General features: G+C 46.0%; 1 protein-coding gene across 1 annotated transcript; it reads left to right on the top strand.

Moving 5' to 3' along the window:
- The first annotated feature begins 1,333 nt into the window (after positions 1-1,333).
- KCNE1 (potassium voltage-gated channel subfamily E regulatory subunit 1) lies at positions 1,334-11,560 on the top strand. Its single transcript, XM_077117678.1, has 2 exons — positions 1,334-1,409; positions 11,123-11,560. Exon 2 carries the CDS (start codon positions 11,174-11,176, stop codon positions 11,558-11,560), a length of 387 nt encoding a protein of 128 aa, XP_076973793.1. The 5' UTR covers positions 1,334-1,409; positions 11,123-11,173.
- Positions 11,561-23,555: the final 11,995 nt, after the last annotated feature.

The following is a 23,555-nucleotide window of genomic DNA, read 5'->3' as shown; positions in this document are numbered from 1 at the left end:
TGTCCGTCATGGCAGGCAAGAACTCTGCCTGCTGAACCACCGTGGCCTGCCCTTCTTTTTTGTTTTTAAATAATACAGAGAATCCTGCCTGTAGGATTTAGGGACTGGCTGCTTCATTTAACATTAGAAGAATTATATTATAATGTTGCAAGTTATTTGTAAACAAGATTTTAATGACTACAAGTAACAGTCCACTTTGTAGAATATACTATCATAGATATCATAATTTAATTAACCATTTTTCTATTTAGTGACAATTAGATTCCAGTTATCCTAAGTGAACTACTAAATGCATTTTTGTGCATAAAGCCTTTCTCCGGTTCAGATCCTTTCCATCCACTAGATTTCACAGGTGCGATGACACGGTCAAAGGCTGTGGGCATTTTCGGGGTTTGCAAAGTGATTCTGTGGATTGATACCCGGTCCGCAACGCTCCGGAACGCCCTCCCACCTGTGCCAGCAGGTTGTGTTATCCCGGAACGCCGCACCCGGACCGACCCCTCTGAGAACCTCCAAACTCCCTCCTCCCCCTAAAACGCGGAGGCCGGGGCCCAGAGAGAAGTGACCTTCCGGGGCAGAACGCGGGGGCAGTGGCTCTAGAGATCTTTTTGCTCTTGGTCAGGAAACTTCCTCTTGGACCACCGAATCCTGAGCCTGGCCTCATTTCCCAGCGCTTCCGCGGGACTCTAACTTGGGGACAGCCCCCTCTCACTTTCGCCCAGCGCTCTGGTGGACACCTGCTGTGCAATGTGCCACGAGGTCGCCTGGGTGATGGAAACGGTTTGCAGCCGCAGGACTTTGCCGCGTGGGCTCCGGGCTGGTGGAGCACCCGCGACCGGCCGCTGCGCGCTGGGACCCGGCGGGGCTGGTCCACAGCTGCGGTCCCAGCCGGGTGCCGGGCGCCTCGGGTGCTGGGACGCGGGATGTAGCCGGAAGGAGCGCGGTGCGGGTCTGAGCCTCCTGTGAAGTTAATTCTGCTTGGAGATGTTTGAAGGGGTGCCTGTCCTTGCGCACGGCGGGGAGTGGGGGTAAGGGTCCCCCAGACAGCCTTTTCCTTGCCCCTGCAGCTTCTTTCCTGCCAAACCCAAAACTCCCACAGGAAGGAATGACTGTCTGTTTGTCTGTCAGTTCTAACAGGGACCAATCCTGGCAGCCCCTGAGCTAAATCCAAAGCGCTTCCCCACCGAGTGAAAGGGCAGCGGGCTCAGGGGCAGGAGGGACCTGGGCTGGCGGGCCTGGGGGCGCCTGGGGGGCGCCGGGCGGGGCGGGGCGGGGCGGTCTCTGGTGCTGCGAGGCCCCGCCCGTGCCACGGAGGGTGCCGCCTTCCGAGCTGGGCTGTGGGTGACCCCAGCAGCCCCGGCCCGGCACCGACTCCGCTCGCAACCAGCTCTCTCTGCGCCCCAGCCCGGGTAAGTCAAGGGCCCCTGCTCCTGGCTCCTCGTTGGGCGACCCTGAAGGGGCTCCCGGGATCCAGGTCTCAGCCCCGGACACTCAGCGGGCACCCCCCCCCCCCCACCCTCCACCCAGGTACGCAGCGCCACGCGACTCCTGCAGTGGGAAACCCGAGGCGCTGGGTCAGCCTCACCCCTCCTTTCCCTCCGTGCATCTTCATTTTCTTATAAGAGAAATGCAGAGAACACATCCCCACGTACAACAAAACATTGCCCCGCTGTTGTTCAGTTAGTGCCTTGGCCGAGCTCACCTCGTAGCACTTTCTAGTGAATGAGGGACTTGTGAGCAAGCTTGGGCTGACGTCTGGAGCTCAAAGACAGTGCTTTCTCAGCGAAGAACCGGGCTGAGGAAGGCATTCTCAGTCTCCAGAGGACATCGTCTTACGAATACTCAGGTGTGCCTTGCTTCTGATAAGTTATTGGGAAGGACGTTGTTGCGAAAATAAAGGATGCTTGGAAGACTTCGGAGGCTGCCATGCCTTTCATCCCGAGACTGCGCGGGTGGAGCTGGTGGGACCGTACCTGTGGAATCCGCGGGTTTCTGGTAGCTAAACGCAACATCCATTAATTCATCTACAGGCGCATGCACTCAATTAATATTTAATCAGCGATTCTCATGTGCCCTACACTGTTCTAGTGGGTTAGGATGCACGGGGGGACAGCACACAGAGATCTCTGCCCTGGAGACGCTAGCATTTTGGTGGGGAAGGTAAACAGTCAACAGTGAGCATAATATATAAGAAAACTGTATCATATTAGCAGGTGTTAAACGAGTATTATGGACCCAAGAAAAAGGGAAGCAGGGTAGAGTGTTACCAGGAGAAAGGGAGATGACGATTACTGACTTGCTTTAAATCTTTTCAGGAGTGAAGTGGGTTGCAGATAGCATATAGCTATACAAATAATATAAATTGTATATGTTTAAACATACTATGCTGCAAAAGGTTTTCATTTGGTTATCCAGCAAGTTGTTTCTAGGGTGTATTTTATTTTGTATTATGCTTAGCAAAAGCAAGGGTCAGAGGTAGGAAGATGGTTCAGGCAGATTTCCATTGTTTCCAGTTTTTAGATGAGCAAACTGAGGCTCCCTGAACTCAATTTGCTGAAGATAAGATTTCCTCCTACCCTCCATAGGTGTGACTTCAGCTGCCCACCCAAAGTCCATTTGGGTATCCTGCTGCCATCCAGCCTCAACCCCAAATGCACTCTCTCCTCAGACTGCATTTGCTCGAGTCCCTGTCTCCAGCCTGAGCCAGCAATGAGTGTTCTCATTTCCATCCTTTGCACTCCAAAGCCACCCCCTACCCTCTATCACCCACAGGGAGGAATCGGAAGCTTCTGGAGATTCCCACAGGGAGGTGACAGAAAACCCTTTTCCAATCTTGTGAGGACCATCTCATGTCTGCTTCTGTCCAGGCTGAACAGAACAGCCTGGTTCCTTGAGACATCACGGGCCACCTTGGTGACCCTCGATGCCCAGAACAGTCTGCTGGCCCTGCCTGGCTTCTTTTATGCTAGAAGGGAAATATATTTCCAAACTTTGGACCTAGTATTTCAGTAAAGATGACAGCAATTGACACTTTCTTCCAAGGGAACTTGACTTAAAGAATTCTTGACTCAGAAAGATCCTATGTACCAAAATTAGATTATCCCATAATTGCATTTACCCCTAAATCTTCCTAAAACAAATAAGGCCGAATGCTGATTTCAAGCCTGCTCTTTCGAGGAAGCATTTGAGGAATGCTGGTAATGATAGGAATGTTGTTTCCAGTCCACCTAGATAAGTAAGCTCAGGCCTAGGGGCCGGCTGATGAGGTCTGAGCTGGGGCTGGAGGTCTCTGGGCTCTGAACACAATATCCCCACCTCCCCTGCTCACCTCCAGAATCTGCCCCTCTTTGAAGAAAGCCACAGAAACATTCCTTGCCCAGTGGGTAAATGCTTTCAAAAGAACGAAAGTTGTTAGCACTGGGAAATCATTTGTTCTAAGAGCTTCCAAGCTGTTATCAGCACTGATAAGCCTTAGCTGGAACAGGGTGGGGGAGAAATGCTGAAAGGGTGGTGTATGCCAGGAGCAATGTCACGTCACCCACTGCCCCCTGCACTTCTGGGTGCAGCTAGGGGGTTGAGTCTTACAGAATCCCAAGGTGGGGGTCCAAGTAATCTCCATTTACGGCTGTTTAATCAGCTTAGTTGTCCAAAGCCCCTTGTCTTGCGTGATTTCCACCAAATGGACAAATCTGTGTTTAAGCTATTTTAAGAAGGAAAAAAAAAGTACTAGCCTTGATTAAGGGCAGCATCCTTGCCTTACAAGGAGTCTCAAACCCAGGCAGAAGCAGAAACTTCTAGAAACTCTGCCCTTTCTCCACTTCTGCAGTTCGAGAATGTTCAGCACAGGCTGAGCATCAAATTAGTTTTGTTTGGAGTTGCATGTCCCTGATTTTGAACTGCTGCTGCGTCCCTCTGCCCCTTCCTCACTGAAGGAGCTACAACGTTCTCCCCAGGGAAGGTGGAAGGGCTTCTGATGGCATATTTAGGTAAAAAGCCACTCTCCATTTGGGTAGAGAGTATTTTACCTCATAAAAGTAGCTGGTTCCCAGTTCTTCCGAGTCTAAATAAAGAATCCATCTCCTCTACATAAGGTCGTGGGAACTGCTTTTGCTATGCTAATAAATGTGATTCAATAGTAAAAGATTAATTTTGAGATGTATTTTTGATAGCAGAAGGTGACCTTGGGCAAATCAACTCTATGGAGCCCAGTCTTTTGTAAATTGAGATGGTTGGCTCATGTGCTCCCCAAATCCATTTGAGTAAAGCTGTCAAAAAATGTGGTCACTGGGAATGTGGATGCTTTGGCATGATAAAGGAAGTGAATTAAAGAAGTTCTTTAAACTGAAATAAACCTCCCACAGGCAGGCAGATCTGGATTCTATGTCATTTACATCCCATCCTGACCACTGAGAGAATATTGACAAACTTGCTTTCAGACTCATTATAAAAATGCCATGGTGCCCCAGCAAGGAGTGCTTTGGGGTACAGAGAACATTTAACAAAGGCAATACAATAAATGAAATGTAAATGAAAAAAATGATATTCTCTTTAAAAATGCAGAGCCTTGTTATTTGAAAAGCAGTTAATTAACTTGGCCTTGCAGAATCAGCATAAATCTCTGCTCGGCTAATCCTAATTTGTGGTGCCAGCGTGGGATAGGATGAGGGCAACTCAGGTCAGAGTGCAGATTTGAGAATTTCTCTCTGCAGCTCCTCCCCAGATTAGATCAAGGACATGCAAAACCAAAAGAGAAAAACAGGCAAATCAGATGTGAAAATTAAGCTATGAAATCATGTTTCTGTGCTTACAAAGCCTTTTGGGTACCCTGTAGCTCAGAAAGCTATAGTCAATTTCCTAAACCCAGTGTTTCTCAAGCTTGGTGCAAATTCAGCTCACTCGGGAAGATTTTAAGTCTTCCAATGCCAGGCAGCAACCCAAACCAACTGCATCAGAATAGCCGACTGTAGGATGGAGGTATCACCAATTTTTAAAGATCCCAGGTGGTCCAATGGGTCTCCAGGTGTGGCCTCCAGGTCAGCAGTAGCAACATTTGCAGCATTGGCTCTGGAACTTGTTAGAAATGTGAATTTTCAGGCCCTGCCCCAGATCTAGTGAATCTGGAACTCTGGGGGTGGCATCCAGCAATCTGCATTTAATTAGGTGATTGAGAAGCTCACAGAAAATGGAGCAACACCACTTTAGAGTTATATCTGGGGATGCTTTGAGCCTGGGAAGGGGGGTGAAGGGGGGTGGCTCAAAGCAAATGTTTCTGGTTGCTTCCTACTGCCCTAGAAATATCTTCGTGTCCCCATGGAACTCCCATCTGGTTTTAAGAAACAGATCTTCTCAGTGAATCTGTCAGAATGATTTAATCCAGAAGTTACTCAAATTAATTTGCTAATGGAGATAACCATTCCAGATCCATTAACATTTGGAGGTTGCTGGCCATAATTCTAAGTCCTCCCACAGTTATTAAGCTGTAAGAACTCTCTGGTAGTAATTGGCAGCAGGATCTTTTGCCACTGCTAGCCACTCTGGGTTTTTGGAAATAAAATTATGTTATCAGCCCCAGATCTGTGTGTTTTCTGGGGCAGGTGTGTATGCATTTCTTATCATCCATAAGTGGTTTCGGATCATTTAAAAAGATGTTGAGCATAATGTTTCTGATCTGTTACAAGATGATTCCCACCTACCCCTGTAGTTCAGAACAAGATTAAATGCTTGGTTTGAATAAGCATCAGTAACCGTGAGTCTCTATGGAGCTTGTGCAGCTTAATCTCTGTATCAGCAGCTCAGGTTCTCCAGAGAAACAAAAACAATAGGAGATAGATAGACGGATATAATAGAGATTTATTTTAAAGAATTGGCTCGTGTGAAAGGGCTGGCAAGTCCAAAATCCATAGGGCAGGCTGGCAACTCAGACAAGAGTTAAAGTTGCAGTCTTGAGTCAGAATTTCTTCTTCTAGGAAATCTTAGTTTTTGCCCTTAAAGGCCCTCAACTGATTGGATGAGTCCCACCCATATTATTCAGGTCATCTCTTACATTTAATGTCAAGGGATTGTAGCTGCTAATCTGTCTACAAAAATACTTTCATAGCAACATCAAACCATCGCAACCACTAACAAATCTCCATGCAGAGACCCAAAGGACAAGGAGAAGGCCACAAAAGCCACAATCAGGCTTTGTTTCTCCTTCATGACTGGTTTCCCCACAAGAAAAAGAAGAGAACAACCGTGGTCAGGCGTGGACCCGCCAAACCTAAAACCCTAAAGCCCCCAAATCCTCATGCTGCAATTTAACGGGATAGAAAAACCAATAAACTCATACTCTGGATTCTGAAGTGCTTATCGCTATGTGTGGGCGCTCTGCCAGGCATGCCACATGCCTGATGCACGGGCTAGGACCCCACAAGCAACATGACATTCCTCCCTCCGCCTTTTAGCAAGGGCAAAAGAAGCAAGTCAGCAGGGCTAAGGAATCTGTCTAGGGTCCCCTGACCAAGAAGTAGCAGGACAAAATCCAGGACTTGGGATATAATTCCCAAGTCTAAGTTCTATCTGGTCCAGCTCTCTGAGATTGTGGTTTGGGGTGGGGAAGTGGTTGTCTTCTAGAAAAGGGGGTTAGCTCAAGCTCTGGAGCCACCTAAATGGTATCTATTCATTAAAGTAAACAGATGATTAAGAATCAGGGTCCATGATGGATGGTGATGAATGGTGGCGAGAGTAGCACGAAATGGTGAATGTAACTAATCCCACTGGATGGTATACTTGGGAGGGGCTGAGATGGGAAAGTTTATGTTGTATGTATGTTTCCACAATTTAAAAATATAAAGAGCAACTAAAGAGACAATGACAATTAAATACAATACATGACTCTGGACTTGACCTAAAAATGAAGGAGAAAAGGCCCCAGCAGACATTATTCGGGCATAGGAAAAAATTGGAATATCAACTAAAAGCTTTATGTCAATGTCAAAATTCTTAAACTTGATAACTGCACTTTAGGTGTTTGTGTAAGTGCATATCCTTATATTTTGAAGATAAAGATGGAAGCATTATGTGTTCAAAGAGTATGTGTATGCGCCCTCCTTTCAAATGTTCAGAAAATGGACAGACAGACAGACAAATAGAAAGGATGATGTAGCCAATGAGGCAAAATATTAAAATCAGCGGATTTTGTGTCCTAGGGTGGGGTTATGCTGGAATTCTCTGTATGGGATCTGTGTAATTTTTACAACTATCCTGTAAGTTTGAATCTATTTCAAACTAAATAGTTTAAGGGGAAAAAAAAAAAGAATTGAGCTCCACTATTGGAAAGGTTTTGAGAGGCCCTGGTGGCATCTATTCAGTGAACACTTGTGGGTACTTTCTGTGCTGCCATGTTGTAGGCACTGGGATAGGAGGCAGTGGGTGGGAGGGGTGACGGGGAGGAGACTGCAACTACATTACATTGCAGACAATATGTATAGTGTCACACAGGACATGATGTGGATGGTGCCAACCCAGTCCCGTGCATCAGAGAAGGAGATGAGAGGTGAACTGAGTTTGGAGCATAAGTAGGCTCCATTTAGGGGGCCCACAGGCCAAGAAAGAGGGGCAGGCTGTGCTGTAGATGTGCAGAGAGGTGACCATGTGGGCAGGGTTTGGTAAGTGGTCAGCGGGGCTAGAAAATAGAATTGGGGCAAAGTGGCAGCGTGGAGGTAGAGAGGGCAGCTGGGTCCCTGTTACTTAGGACCTGTATCTGTGCTGAAGCCTAAGGGGTCCACTCTGAAAGTGGGGAGGAAGGGTGACATGAAATTTCTCATCTGGACTGTATGACTGGACAACACCCAGAGAGGTGGTCCTCTCAAAACTGGAAGTTTCCCAGCGTTATCAGCAGCTTCTCAACTGGAAGGAAAGTAATTTCCAAAAATGAAGTCTGGTACTTTCTCTGTTCTTGTAAAAGAGATTTCACCTTTGGCTCTCAAGATCTGTGTAAATTTCTTCCATCATTCCCTTAAAATAATAAAAAGGACTCAACTGGCTGAGGTATGGAGCAACATTTAAAGGATGGAGTGGGATATTGAGTTATAGGAGCCTGGGGATGGCCCAAGGGAAGTGCCTCCTTGGCAAGTAATTGGACACCTGGCTCTGGTGCTCAGAGGTGAGGCCTGGGCCAGACATGTGAGGTTGGGGTCAAGGTCATGTGGGTGAACCTGAAGGAGCAGGTGCAGTCACCTGGAGAGAGAGTAGAAGGAGAAGAAAAGTGGGCTGTGCTGGTTTGAAAGAATGGCTGTACTCTAGAAAAGCCATGTTTTAATCCTTTTTGTATTTTGTAATGACAACCGTTTCTTCTAATCTCTGTTCAGTACTGTATGTTTGAAACTATAATTAGATCATCTCCCTGGAGATGTGACTCAGGGAGTCACATTTGGATGTGATCTTGATGTGATCAAGAGTGGTTTGTTAAAATGGATTAGGTGGAGACGTGTCTTCACCCATTCAGATGGGTGTTGATTAGTTTACCGGAATCCTATAAAACAGGAAAAATTTTGGAGATTTAGAGATTCAGAGAGAGCAGACCAGAATGACATAGCCACAAGAAGCAGAGTCCACCAGCCAGTGACCTTTGAAGATGAAGAAGGAAAATGCCTCCCGGGGAGCTTTATGAAACAGGAAACCAGGAGAGGAAGCTAGCAGATGATGCCATATTCGCCACGTGCCTTTCCAGATGAGAGAGAAACTCTGTGTTCACTATCTGCCTTTCCACTTGAGAGAGAAACCCTGAACTTCATCGGCCTTCTTGAACCAAGGTATCTTTTCCTGGATGCCTTAGATTGGACATTTCTATAGACTTGTTTTAATTGGGACATTTTCTTGGCCTTAGAACTGTAAACTAGCAAATTATTAAATTTTCCTTTTTAAAAGCCATCTGTTTCTTGTATATTGCATTCTGGCAGCTAGCAAACTAGAACATGGGCCAAAGATGGACTCCAAGATGCATCAACATTTAAGGGACAGACAGAGGTAGAGGGGGCTGGGGAAGGTACCAAGGGTTGCTCGGTGCTGGATTCAGTGGCTGTTTTAAAATTGAGTGCCTCCATGAAGCAATAGCTCTAGGTGCATGCTGGGAAGGAGCCGGGTCTCCTGGGTAAGGCAATGTGCAGTGGTCCCATCCTGGATGAGAAAAGCTAAGCGCCCTGCTGTGCATTGGGATTTCCTTTTCACAGTGTGTCTGGCCAGAAACTGTGTTCCCATCCACACCCTTCTTCATCATTACAACAGCCACCCCAAGGGGGCCTCGAGGGCAAACTGTAAGGAAGAACTCTGGTGGTCTTGAAACATGAGTAAGTCCCCTTCAATCGGATAAGCTCCCAGGTGGCCCCTCTGGGTTGAGTTTGGAGTGGGGCCACATCAAATGGCCAAGAGGATTTTGCTTCCCAGCAAGAACTGGAGGTGGAAACTGGTATTTGCCCAAACAAAACCACAAATAAAACCTGCTTTAGCTTATCAGTGATCTCCAGGGCACCTAGTGGCATTTCCAGGGCACTCAAAACCTTTGATAGAATTCAGAGGTACTTGGAGGTAACTTTGACAATTCCCAGGCCTCTTATGGTTGTTCAGGGACAGTGACATCAAGGTTAAAGTGATAGGGAACATGTCAATGTCACTTTCTCTGTGGTCCATGCTAGGCCTTCAATATGTGAGTGTGTGTGTGTGTGTGTGTGTGTGGGTGTGGGTGGGTGGAGGGGGGCAGTGGGCAGAGAGAGGAAAAAGCATAAGCTGTGACATCAGCCCCCGTGTGGGGCATGCTCTGTGAAATCTCCCCAGAGTCCTTCCAAAGACTGCAGTGTCCTAGGGTAAGTTCTTCATTCAGAGGGGAATAGCTGCCCCTGGAAGGTTGTGTCGTGGTGAAACAGATGACCCACTCCTCATCACCTCCAAGTAGGCCCTGGCAGCCTCTCGGTCTCTATAGCCATATAACCCACACCAGGCACTCCTGTGTGCAGTGTAACCTGGGGTGTCCGCAGGAGAACACAGATGAGGATATTTGCTGCGCCTTTGCTTTTGGGGCTAGTGACCACAGCAAGGACCATCACTGGGTAAGTGGGCCGAGGAGGGAAGTGGCTGCTGGCCTTGAGGCCACCACAGGAGTTAGAAATAAGGAGAGGCAGACACACCCGCAGCAAGGTGAGAGGTCAGAGAGAACATCAACATGGCAACGAGTGAGAAAGGAAAGAGACAGATGAGATGGATGACCTCATACCATTTATGGGAAGTGCCAAGCACGTGCCCAACAAAATACACAAAGTGAGGAACTCAGGCCAATGACTGCCCGAGGGGGTGGGGGTCAGGGGTGGTGAATGGACATAAAAGGGGATCAGTGATGCAGACTAAACGAGAGATGGGCCATGGGGACATCAGGCAGGGGGAAAGAAGCCAGCCATAAGGGAAAGACACTTGGATGGAATATCTAGAATGGGCAGTTTCGTAGACAGCTAGTAGATTACAGTCTGCCAGGGGCTGGAGGAAGGGGGAAGAGGTATTATTGCTTAATGGGTACAGAGTTTCTGTTTGGGGTAATGGAAGAGTCTTGGTAACGAGCGGTGGTGATGGTAGCACGGCATTGCGAATGCCATCAACACCACTCAACTGTACACCTAAAAATGGTTAAAATGGCAAATTACATGACACAAAGTTTTTTTTCATTTTAAAAGGTGCCCATTGGGATGGGAATGGGAAATGGGAAGTTGATGATGGAAAACTTTGTTAATGGGCAGCGATGGTAGCATAAAAACTGTGATTGCAAATAGCACCTCTGAAAGTGGTTAAAATGGGAAATGTTATGTTGTGCATATGTTACCACAATAAAAATTTATTTTTATTAAGAATTTAAAAGAAAAGGCACCCTTATAAAACAAAAACAGCCGGGAAAAAGGTCAGTTTATCCATAGATCAATCCAGAAAGGCTGCCGTGCAGAACGTAGATGCACAGGCAGAATGTAGATGCACAGATCATGGATGAAGAGTAGGTTAGCTGACGCGCTCACCTGGGACTTTTAAAAATTGTGTGTATGCATACACAGGTGTGGGATTTGACCAATACGCCCTTTTTGATTTCGGGTTGCACCTTTCTTTTTAGAAAGTTTACGTGGGAAGTTTGTACTCCAGCCCTGGGACCTCCGAAGCCGGGATGAGGCTGTCGAATTCCACGGCCATCACGCCCTTCCTGAGCCAGCTGTGGCAGGACATGGCGCAGCAGGACAGCGCCACGTCTGGCCCAGCCGGCCGCTCTGCCAGCAAGGACAGCGAGCTGGCGGCCCTCTACATCCTCATGGTACTAGGCTTCTTCGGCTTCTTCACGCTGGGCATCATGCTGAGCTACATCCGCTCCAAAAAATTGGAGCACTCGCACGACCCGTTCAACATGTACATAGAGTCGGACACCTGGCAGGAGAAGGACAAGGCATACTTCCAGGCCCGGATTTTGGAGAACTACAGGGCGTGTTATGTCTTTGAAAATCAACTAGCCGTAGAACAACCCGACAGGTACCTTCCTGAGATGAGGCCTTCCACATGAGCCCCGTGACTGGTTCAAATTGGATAATGCCTCCGCAATAGTCTTATTTTTCTAATTACAAGCTTCTCATATTCTTTATTGTATGAATTAACTTTTTTTACTATGGAAGGAATGACACTATTTTTCTAAAAGCACTTTCTTCCTATAATAGACTTGGTAGTTTGAAGCTGTGATGTACCCCCCGAAAAGGCCATGTTCTTTCAATCCATTCCTATGGGTGTAGATCTATTGTGGGTGGGACATTTTGATTAGGTTGATTCAGTTGAGATGTGACCCACCTCACTCAAAATGGGTCTTAATCCCCTTACAGGAGTCCCTTATATGAGGATAAAAGACACACAGAAAAAGCTGAGAGAGCTCAGAGAAGCTGAGAGACAAGGATATACCCACAGGAGCTGAGAAAGGAAGCCACTGAAAGCAACTAAACCTGGGAAATAAAGAGCAGCAGGCACTGGCCATGTGCCTTCCCATGTGAGGTATCCCAGATGCTGCAGCCATTCTTCAAAGAAGATATTGTCCTGTTGATACCATAATTTGAACATTTTCATGACCTTAGAACTGCAAATTTGCAAGTTAATAAATCCCCATTGTAAAAGCCAACCCCTTTAGCAAACCAAAACATAGACTATCAGTTGTTTCCCACTATCCATCCTTGCCTTGTTAATGTTATCAGAATCCCTGAGTTCTTGGCCTCAAGAATAAGAGCTGCATTTCCTGGACTCCCTTGCAGCTACCAAAGTCATGTGACTTAAGTCCTAGCCAGTAGAAATGCAAGTGATAAGTGCAACTCTAAATAGTTCTTGAATGGACAGAACATGCCCTCCGTTGTCCTTTCTCTCCTATCCCAGTGGCTGGCTGTGGATGAATTTGTGAGCCAACTTTGACTCTGGCAAAGACAGCACACTCCCAGATGGAAGAGCAAAAAAATTCTGGATGTCTGGGTCTCTCCCTACCCTCCCAGACTACTCATCAGCTCAGACTGAGTAGGAGAGAGAAAGTAATGCGAACCTTGGTGAAGCCACTGTAATTCTGGTTTCAGTCAAAGTAACTGAATCAATATCTTAATGAATACACCTGCCATCTGCTACTGAAACCAAAGGGGGTGATGTTCCCACATTTGTCACAAGCCCATTCCTCCTCTTGCTGTAGGACAGGACTGCTTCTGCCCCGTCCCCTCTGCTTTTCTACTGTAGCTCTATCTTCCTTCTGCCTCCTGCCTCCCACACCACCTTCCACTCCCTTCATGGACCCCCAACACACACACACACACACACACACTTCCCACTCACACACGTCAATCTAGAAGCAGTTCATTTCCTACAAGACTGAGAGGGAGAAGATACACTTCCCCTCCAGGATGTACATCAAAGGGCAGATGCTTGGGGTTCATGGCAGACCAGAGGGTGGCACCTGCCATGACCCTGGCCTAGGGAAGGAATGGGTGTGAGCAAGTGGCAACATGTGGGCCTGAGGTGGCCTTTTGAGGTGACATGCCTCTCACCCTACCCCAGACACAGAGCTGCTTTCATAAGAGGAAATTTGGAGTCAGCAGAAAGCAGAAACCAGAAGGAGTGAGAAGTGAGACGCCCAAGGAGAGAGGAATGGCCATGCGAGGAAGGGCCACCAGGACCAGAACGCTACAGATTGCCAACAGCTTGCTTTCGGACTTCTAGCCTCCAAAACCACAAGGCAACCAATGCTTGTTGTTGAAGCCAGCCCGTCATGTGGCATTTGTGGTGATAGCTCTGGCAAACTATGACAGGAGGGGCCCAGAGTACATCTGGTTCGCAACGTGACTGACATTCAAGGACACAGACTCGCTCTTTATCACCAGGTTGCTCTCCCCACCTAAGAGTCCTATGACTTTGAAAGTCAAGGGAGATCCAGGGAGCTCTAGTCCTCCCTGTCCTTGGAGGACCAGGGGCCCAGCTCACTTCCCGTCCCTCCTCAAGCCTCTTATCTCCCTCTCATTCCTGTTGGTTTTGAAGAGTCTGGCCCAGGCACCATGAGATTGACAATGCCTTCTTCACCAAAAGGGGGAAAAGAAATGTAACAAAATAAGGTATCAGTAGCTAAGAAGTTCAAATAGAGACAAAAGGCTATTCTGGATGCTACTCCTATGCAAGCTTCAGCTAGATATTGCTAATTGCCATGGCTTGCCAAACCCCAATCAAGACCATCCCTGCCATCCCTAAAGAATACCTAGGACTTTATCTGAGCTTCTACAAAAGTTTCACACAATGAGATTACTTTCCAGAAACCTACAACATCCTGATGGGTTCCTAGACCAGATAAGTCCTGAAACCCAGAGAGGCCAGCCTCTCCAGAACATCAAGTAGTTCCATCCTCGTATCCCATATTATCGACGTGCCTTTCCAACATGAAAAAGTTAGAATGGGCATAACCCAAATATCCCTAAAGAGTAGGAGAAGGATCAAAGGAGAAGGAGGAGTTATAACAGTGAAGATAGGATTTAACAAAGGAGTATGACTGCTGAATCATTATACTGATATTCTTTCAATCTCCATGTCTTGGGGCAACTAGAAGGAGAAACCTAAAATTGTGGAACTGTAACCCAGACAAAACTCTGAAATCTGTTCTACAACTAATTGTTACGATGTACTTTGAAATTTATTGCCTTTTTGTGTGTAGATTATATTTCACATTTAAAAATGCTTTTAAGAAAAGTAAAAAAAATAGAAAGAAAGGAAGAAGAAAGGAAAGAAGGAAGGAAAGAAAGAAAGGAAGGAAGGAAGGAAGGAAGGAAGGAAGGAAGGAAGGAAGGAAGGAAGGAAGGAAGGAAGGAAGGAAAGAAGGAAGGAAGAAAAGAAAAAAGGAGGAGAGGTGAATTAGCCACAAATTTTCAAATGCTTGTAACCATATTTTAAAATTTGATTGAACAGACACAGTGCATGCTATGTGCCAGGTACTCGTCTAGGCTCTTGAAAAAATACATAAAGCCAATTAACATTTTGCATGCAATAGTCTAATTCCTCATTGAATAAGACAATATCTTTTGTGCTTTTAATAAGTGATTCTTTTTTTAATTAAAGCCTTATATAGTGATCTGTGGTACATGTTTTCTTAATATTATTATGATACTTTTAGAAGATGGATAGCACTTCTTGGGGGGCTCTGAGGAGGCAGCCCAAGGGGGCTTGGAAATAAGCGAAATAAGATTAGGCAATAGATGGTTAACCTCAGCCATCGACACGCAGTGTGTCAGAACAGAAACACATGGACACTTTGGATACTTCCAAATAGCAGGCAAGGAAGCCAAGCCCGAGCCCCTCCACCTCCTTAAGGGGGGGACTGCTGCCCAATTCTTGGGGTTGGCTTGGAGATTTAAGAAATCTGGTTATTTATGTGAAATCTCCTGGTTTTTAAATTTTGGCAGCTAATTCCATTTTTAACAATTGTGAGAGCCAAACAAAGTACAATAAGCTGGATTCTGTCCCGACCACCAACTTACAACCTGTGCTTTGGAGATGAAGAATCGTCTCACCTGGGTAGAAGCATGAGCAGAGCTAGGGAACCCTGCCTGTGACAGGCTGCCCAGCCTGGGGGCCAGAGATGGGAGTCACTGGGTCCTCAGGTTCCAGCCCCCAAGGAGCTGGCTCCACTCTCTTCACCTAGCATCGTGACGCCGCTCCATTCTCCTGACACTCCCCATGGGACTCTAGGCCCCCCATTATCTTTCTCCATGGAAGAGTACTATGGACAATTAAAAAATGTTAAAAAAAAAAAAAAAAAAAGTAGTGCATTAGAATCCTGATTTCACTTCTCTACTCTTGGGACCAATTAGCAGGAGCCTGCCCCGAAGGGTGGATCCAGTCGACACACAGATGAGCTTGGTTTCTCATCCCATCTGGGCTGGGATAAATTAACCAACGCCCAGAGGCTAGTCCCTCCTCTCCTGGAGCCCCACCGGCCTGCAAGGGCCAACGGCTGGGCATTTTCCCCTTTGAAACTTCTACATATTGTATGCAATTCACTAACTAGGTCAGGGCTCCACGCAATAGTAGAGGAAACTGAGGCTCAGGGAGGTTTGGTGACACACCCGAACCTTGGAAGGAGGAAGGAAGCAGGAGCTCTGCTTCCCTACCCTTCCTCCAGCCTTCCCTCTCCTCTCAACAAACCAAAGGCTGGGAAATTGAGGGTCTCTACTCAGAGGTGAAAGCCAATCACAGCTCACCAAAGGCGTACATTGCAGGGAAGGGTAGGAATATACTGACACTATTCTTTTGTATACACTAAATCTATTATTATTATTTTAAATAGACTTTAATTTGAAGCACTTTTAGGTCTACAGAAAAAATTGCACAGAAAGTAAAGAGTTTCTGTATACCCCCTGTCCCTCTACCTCCCAAGATAATTTTTATAAGATACTATTTATTTTATTCTCAAAAAGGATCTTAAGTGTGGTGAGACAGTGGCTCAGTGGCATAGTTCTCGCTTGCCATGCCAGAGACCTGGGTTCTATTCCTGGTGCCTGTTCATGCAAAAAAAAAAAAAAAAATAGAATTCTAAAGCCACTTATAATTTATATACAGATGTCTGCTTCTGAAACATAAAGTAGGCCAGCATCTAAGTAAAAATTAAACTGAAACCAAAACAAGCCAAATCACAAATTGTGAGGATGTGATTTGAAATGTTCCATTTGCACTACCTCTGAACCCATTTAGACTTCCTCAGGACGCTATCATAAAGCAATAATAACCTCAAGAGTTAGAAATGAGCTGACAGGCAGAGAAAACTATTATGGATTCCATAATCTTCGAATCTCTAGGCAAAACTGTGTTGAGTGCAGAAGAATTCATGTAAGTACGTCCTATCATAAATCCACCTTAGTAGATCCCTTTTCTATGGGCACAAGTGAGATGTAAATATTAAATTAAACGAAGTCAGATAATCAAAGGCTGGGAGGGCTTGGGAACAAAAGAAATGTACACAAAAGCTATGAATAAATTGATAAGGATTGATAAGTACTTTTAAGAAAGCAGGTTCATTGGACACTACAACAAATCTAAATACAAAGAAGAGTCAGGAGAGTTAGAACAACGGGCTCCCCAAGCACCCAGGTGCATCCATCTACCTGAGGTCGGTAAGGTGGTAGCCAAGGATAGCACATGTTTGCAAAAATACTGGGTTTTGGCTGCCAGTCTCAATGTCCAGTGAAAGGAAGGCACGCTTTAGATGTGGCTGCCCCCTGGTGGTCACTCGAGGGTATTTTTCAATGCACAGGAAACCCTGAGCCCCTGAGAGCTCCTGGGTGCTACTTGGAGCTCAGTTGCTTTAAGACCCTTGGGAGACTAAACTCCTACTCAGCTGGCAAGTGCAGGGATCATGGGAGGGCAGCAGCTGAACAGGAGGCAAGCACAGGGGGAATCACAGCTCAGGATTCCTGGGAAGTTGCTAGGATCCCTTCTCCTTGCCTTTGTGTTGGAACGTGCTTAGCCCTGTCTGCCACTCCAGGCATGACTCTGCCATCCTTTCTGGCTCTGGAAAATAATCTCACTGGGAACCAACTCCTTTTGGTTCTAGGATTCTGACAACTCACGCCATTGGGAAGAGAGGATCCCACACCTGGATCACCTTGGAGGACTGCTAGGGTTGATCACCTCCTCTTTATCCTCTTAGGTGAGGGAGCCTTGCTCTAGGGTTTGGGGCTGGCTGAACACATGACACCTGGCACTGGACAGATGCAATGGACAGCAATGCACGCATCACACGGACTCACGCCCCAGTGGAGAAGGACACTGCCCGCAGTGCAGGGCCACCTGGGCTTTGCACTCAGGAGCAGAGGGAACCAGCAGGGACAGAGGGAGGCAGGCCTTGTAGGAATAAGAGGGTGGGGTGCCCCCTGGCTCCTTCAGGGTGATGTGATTGGCTTGTTAGAATAATTCTGCAATCAGAGAACTCAGGGCTAAGCAGGTGCTCCATCTGGTTCCCTTGAAAGGGGGGGCTGCTTGGGCAGGGTACCTCATCCAGGGGGGCAGAGGGTGAGGGGAACTTGGAATTGGGCCATTTGAGACCCTCCTGATCTGATTTTACCGGATGTCAAGACAGCAGATAATATTGAGCTTTAATTTGGGGCCTGACCACAGCTGAGAACAGCTGGGCAGGTATTGCACTGCCTCCAAGAGGAGCCTTGCGGGTAAGTAGGGGGTGGAATCCAGACCCCACTCCCAGAGGTGAGTCCCAGGCCCTGGGATTGGCCTGTGGATGCCACCAGAAGGGGTGTCATTCTCTGGTTTGCTCAGAGGACACCTTGTATGCTGGGGGGCTCTGTAAGCAACTTTGATTCTCACTTGCTTTGCACCATCCACTCCTGCCATAGAGTGTGGACATTACTCAGAGACCTAGTCGAGGCAGGAGGGCTATCCTACTAACACGTCGCCACCGCGGCTGTCCCAGGAGCTGGGAGAAAGGGGCGCATTAGGCAGCCCAGAGGAGCCCAGCAGAGTCACGAAGAATGGAGAGAAGGAGGCAATGGTGGAGATTTTCCATCTCGCATGAGATTAAAAATCTAAGCTGCTTTCCTTAGGAAAGCTCAGCAGGTTTGAAAAGTTTGGATAACAATGACATTTTTGGTTTTCCCAGTTGAGATGACCTCACAGGAAGGAAAAAGGAAAAAAAAGCTGCTGTTTGACTAAGGCTCAAGAAAGCTTCCCCACCAGACAGCAAAGGGGCCCCAAGGTATTTTGGCAACAAAGGGCGAAGGCAGCCTGGAGAACAGAGAACGTAGCCATTCTGTGGAAAGCCTGGAAGATCCGTCTAAAGGAGCCAGGGCTCCAGGCTGCTTTTTTGTTTGTTTATTTTTATTGTGAAAAATAACATCTATACAAAAAAGCGATACATTTCAAAGCACACCACAACAAGTAGTAGTGGAACAGATTTCAGAGTTTGGTCTGGGTTACAATTCCACGATTTTAGGTTTTTCCTTCTAGCTGCTCCAAGACACTGGAGACTAAAAGAAATATCAGCAGTCACACTCATTTGTTAAACCCTACCTTCTCCAGACTGCATTTTAAACATGGATAGCTTCCCTATAAGGAATAAGTGTGCTAAGCATGGGTGCGTTAATGTCCTAGGGCTGCCATAACAAATCACCACAGACCAGCTAAAACAACAGGGGTCTTATTCTCTGGCAGTTCTGGAGCCCAGAAGTCTGAGATCCAGTGTCTGCAGGGTCCACTCCCTCCCAAGGCTCTAGAAGAGACCCTCCCTCGCCTCTTCCAGCTGGTGGCCCCAGGTGCTCTCTGGCTTGTGGTAGCCTCACTCCAATTTCTCTGCCTCTGTCTTCACAGGGCCTGCTTCCTCCTTGTCCCTGGGTGTCCTTGTCTTCTCAGGGAAGGACACTCTCATCGGATTTAGGGCCCGCCTGCATTCAGTAGGATCTTGTCTCAATCCTTTCCTTATCACATCTACAAAGACTCTTGTTCTAGGGGCAGGCCATGGTGGCTCAGCAGGCAGGAATGCTTGTCTGCCAGAGGACCTGGGTTCGATTTCCGGTGCCTGCCCATGTAAAAAAAAAAAGAAAAAACAAAGACTCTTGTTCTAGTTTGCTAGCAGCCGGAATACAACACACCAGAGACAGATTGACTTTTAATAAAAGGGGATTTATTTTGTTAGTTCTTCAGAGGAAAGGCAGCTAACTTTCCACTGAGGTTCTTTCTTATGTGGAAAGGCACAGGATGGTCTCTGCTGGCCTTCTCTCCAGGCCTCTGGGTTCCAACAACTTTCCCTGGAATGATTTCTTTCTGCATCTCCAAAGGCCTGTGCTGAGCTGCAAGTGCTGAGATGAGGTATACTGAACTGCTTGGGCTGTGCTACGTTGTGCTCTCTCATTTAAGCACCAGACAATTAAGTCAAACACCATTCATTGCAGCAGGCATGCCTCCTAGCCAACTGCAGATGTAAATCAGCAACATATGAGGTTCACGTGCCATTGGCTCATGTCCACAGCAACAGAACTAGGTGCCTTCACCTGGCCAAGTTGACAACTGAATCTAACTACCACAACTCTATTTGCAAATAAGGTCATATTCTGGGGCTCCATGTGGACATGATTTAGGGGGCATGGGGAGCTTAACTATGCAAACCAGAACAGAGATCACAGCCAAGAGTTTAGAACAGCGCTGGCACCCCAACGGCCACTTTCCCAGGTGATGCTTTCCCTACATGTGCCAGTTCTTATTTCACAGCTGATCGAGTCCAACAAGGAAAACAGAGATACCACAAATCTTTTCTTAATTTTATTTTATTAGAGAAACTGTGGGTTCACAAAATCATGCATAAAATACAGATTCCCATGTATCACCCTATTATTAACAGCTTGAATTGATGTGGGACATTTGTTATAATTGGATAACAGCAGGTTTTTATAATTGTACTATTAATTTTTTAATTAATTGGTTTAACTTAGTGTTCACTAAGTTGTGTTGTGCAGTTCCATGGATTTTTTTTTTTAATTTTATTCTATTACCATATATGCATTCTAATATATCCCCCTTTTAACCACATGTATTTCAGCACTGGTAATTACGTTCACAATATTGTGTCACTATCACCACCATCAATTACCAAAACATTTCTGTCATTCCAAATACCAACCCTGTACATTTTAAGCCATGACTCACTATTCCCTATCCCCAGTCTGTCCCCTCGTAATCTGTATTCTAGATTCTGAGTCTGTGAGTTTGCATATTCTGATTATTTCATATCAGTGCCATCATCCAGCATTTGTCCTTTTGGTTCTGGCTTATTTCACTCAAAATAATGTCTCCAAGATTCATCTACATTGTTGCATGTATCAGGACTTCATTCCTTTTAACCGCTGAAAAATACTCCATTGTCTGTATCAAGTTTTATTTATCCATTCATCAGTTCGTGGGAAATTTTGGTTCTGTCCATCTTTTGGCAATTGTGAATAATGCTGCCATGAACATCAGTGTGCAAATACCCGTTTAGATGCCTGCTTTCAATTCTCCCAGGGTATATACCTGGAAGTGGGATTGCAAGGCCATATGGTAATTCTATACACAACTTTCTGAGGAACCACTGAGCTGTCTTCCACAATGAGCTATTGAACAGAAAACTTCATATGAAAATGGGCTTACAAGGTGTTAAAGAATTGAAGAGGCTAAAAAGGTGTTTGGTGTGGTGGAAATGAGGCAAGGGGTTATGGGATCTCTGTCATCTCTGCACGATTTCTCTATGAATCTACAACTTCTTCAATTAAAAAAACAAAAAAGAATGCTGAGTCAACACAGAGATAGTGACTTCAAGAGGCAGCCAGCAAAGAGAACAAATGGAAAGGACTAGGTCTTGTTACTTTATCTCTGCTTTGTAGCAGATTGCCTGTAAATCCTTAGGCAGCCACCTAAAGTCAGGGATTATAAGCAAAATGGCCTGTTTAGGGCTGAAATGTAAAATTAAGCCATGTGAGTTTAACCTTCATTCAAGGTTAGAGGTGGTCCTCTTAAGGCTGAATTGTATCACCCCAAAAAGATATGTTGAAGTCTTAATTCCCAGGCCTCAGAATGTGGTTTCATTTGGAAATAAGGTCACTACAGATGGAATTAGGCAAGCTAAGATGATGTCATACTGGAGAAGGGTGGGTCTTTAACCACTATGGCTGGTGTACTTACAAGGAGAGAGGCAAGCCAGGCAGACACAGAGAAGACGGCCATGTGACAGAGGCAGAGATTAAGTTGTGCCACAAGCCAAAGAACGCCATGGATTGCCAGCCACCACCAGAAGTCAGGAGTGACGCATGGAACAGGCATCCCTGTAAAGAACTCAGAGGGGGTACATCCTTCCAACGCTTGATTTTGGACATGGTCACCAGAACACTGAGATGAATTTCCATTATTTTAAGCCATCCAGTTTGTGATACAAACATAGTTACAGGTTCTAGGTGGGCATAACTTTTTTGGGGGGGGGGAGGGGGCCACCATCCCACCACTGACACCAGGGATCAGCAAACTCAGCCCATGGGCCCATCCAGTCCACCACCTGGTTTTGTAAATAAAGTTTTATTGGAACACAACCCCACTCATTCACTGACATATTTTCTCAGATGGCTTTCATGCTACAATGGCAGTAGAGTAGCTACAAGAGAGATGTTATGTGTGATCTGCAAAGCTGAAAATCTTTGCTATTTGGTGCTGAGTCCTGTTCTAGAACCATCCTGAAATTTCAGTCTCTGTGACCAAACTTGGCAACATTAAGCCCAATAGTTCCCATGCATACACATTCTAGGGCACACAATTTCAGGAGCCAAAGGTGAAGGCAGCTTGGGAACCCGGGAAGTGGGAACTGAGGCAGCCCTGGCTGAACAAACCCCATGACTCTTTGCAGAGACTGTTAAGTTCAGAATATCAGAACTCAGTTTTTTTCCCCAAATCTAACCAATAACTATCATTAGGCTATGCCGTTTACACCTTTTTTTAGTGCTTCTGTATGTGTACGTGCAAAGCCCACATATATATAACCATTGTTAGTTTGGAAACACACGCAGCTGCCCCGTCTAGACACGTAATTGGGCGTCCTCTGGGGCAGCTCCGCCGCGGGTGGCTATAGCGGCCGCTCGCCACAAGGGGACAGAGCTGCCCTGGGTACCACCTGGCTGTGATCTCGAAAACTGCCTGCAGGGGGCTCCCTCGTGTTGGCATCCTACAGTCTACACCCACAGTGCCGTGGCACTAATCAGAGAAGACTGAATTACTGAATTTCAAAAGGCCTTTTGCAGTTAAAATTAGGGCAACGTGCGCAGGCCATTTACAAAGAATCTTTGCTTTGTTCTTCTCATTTGAGTCGGCAGGTTATTTCTCTTGCACAGGGGAACATATCTCCAGGAGAAGAGGCACAGCCTAGAGGATCAGCTTAAAAATGTTTGAAAGCAACAATTTCAAACATACCAGCATAGAAACAGCTGATTCCGTCCAAAAAGTTCATATGTTCATTGCAAACTCTTTCCTCTTAAAAACAAATGTTTTTCAATAGTTAATAGGCACAGTAAAAATAAACAAATGAATAAAAAAGGACTATTACCCTAGAGGCAAAGTAAGAATTCTTATGTCTCTTTCCTGAAGTGAAGTACACATAGAAAAGAATCTCCAACTTTTAAATATACAAATGGTGATATACAATATATACCAATCTGCACGATGCTTCTTTTTCCTACTAGGCAATATATACCAAAGATTGTTCCACAGCAGATGCAGACATCTAGCTCATCCTTTTTTAATGCCTGCAAAGGAGTCCACTGTATGGATTTCCATACTTTTTAACCAGGCTTCTCTTACAGACATTTGGGAGGAAAGTAGCATTTCCAATCTTTTACTATTATAAACTATGGAGTAATAACCAGACCTGCCCCTGTTACCCAACAAAGACGGTGGATTCTTTTTCTGGCCATGCTCAATAACCAACTCTTGAGAATCTGGGGTTCAAAGAGAGAAAGAGTTTATTCCTAGGTGTGTAGGAGGAGAACAGATGGCGTAGTGGCCCAAAATCTGTCTCCCTGAACTGCAGTAATTCTAATAGTTTTATTAAAGAAAAGATGGGCAGGGTTTAGGATAATGAGCACAGTGGCCCAGATGATGTATTAGAGGGGATCTGATTATTGAGCATGCGCAGATTGATTACATGCCGAGTCACAGACCGCGTGTAAGAAAATGGTGGAATGAGGTCTCGGTGACTTGTAGGTTAAAGTCTAAGCTACGGCGCACGTCAGATGGGTCCCTTTTGGTAGATCCAGTCTCGGTTTTCAAGATTACTTTGGACTCAGCGTGGGTTAGTTCTGGGCTGACCCAAGACCCTACATTAGTAATCACTAGGGGCTACTTTTATAGTGATTGCAAGACGCTAATGTTGACAAACTGGATAACTGGGTACAGATGAAGGTTAGTCACAAGGTTTTTACAATCACCAGGAGTAGAAGATGAGAGCTATACAATCATTATCAGAGATCAAGGCAGCTGGATTA

Source organism: Tamandua tetradactyla, chromosome 10, assembly GCF_023851605.1.
Source record: "Tamandua tetradactyla isolate mTamTet1 chromosome 10, mTamTet1.pri, whole genome shotgun sequence".
NCBI lineage: Eukaryota > Metazoa > Chordata > Mammalia > Pilosa > Myrmecophagidae > Tamandua > Tamandua tetradactyla.
The sequence above is the reverse complement of the archived record's forward strand: the minus strand, read 5'-3'. Positions and strand labels throughout refer to the sequence as shown.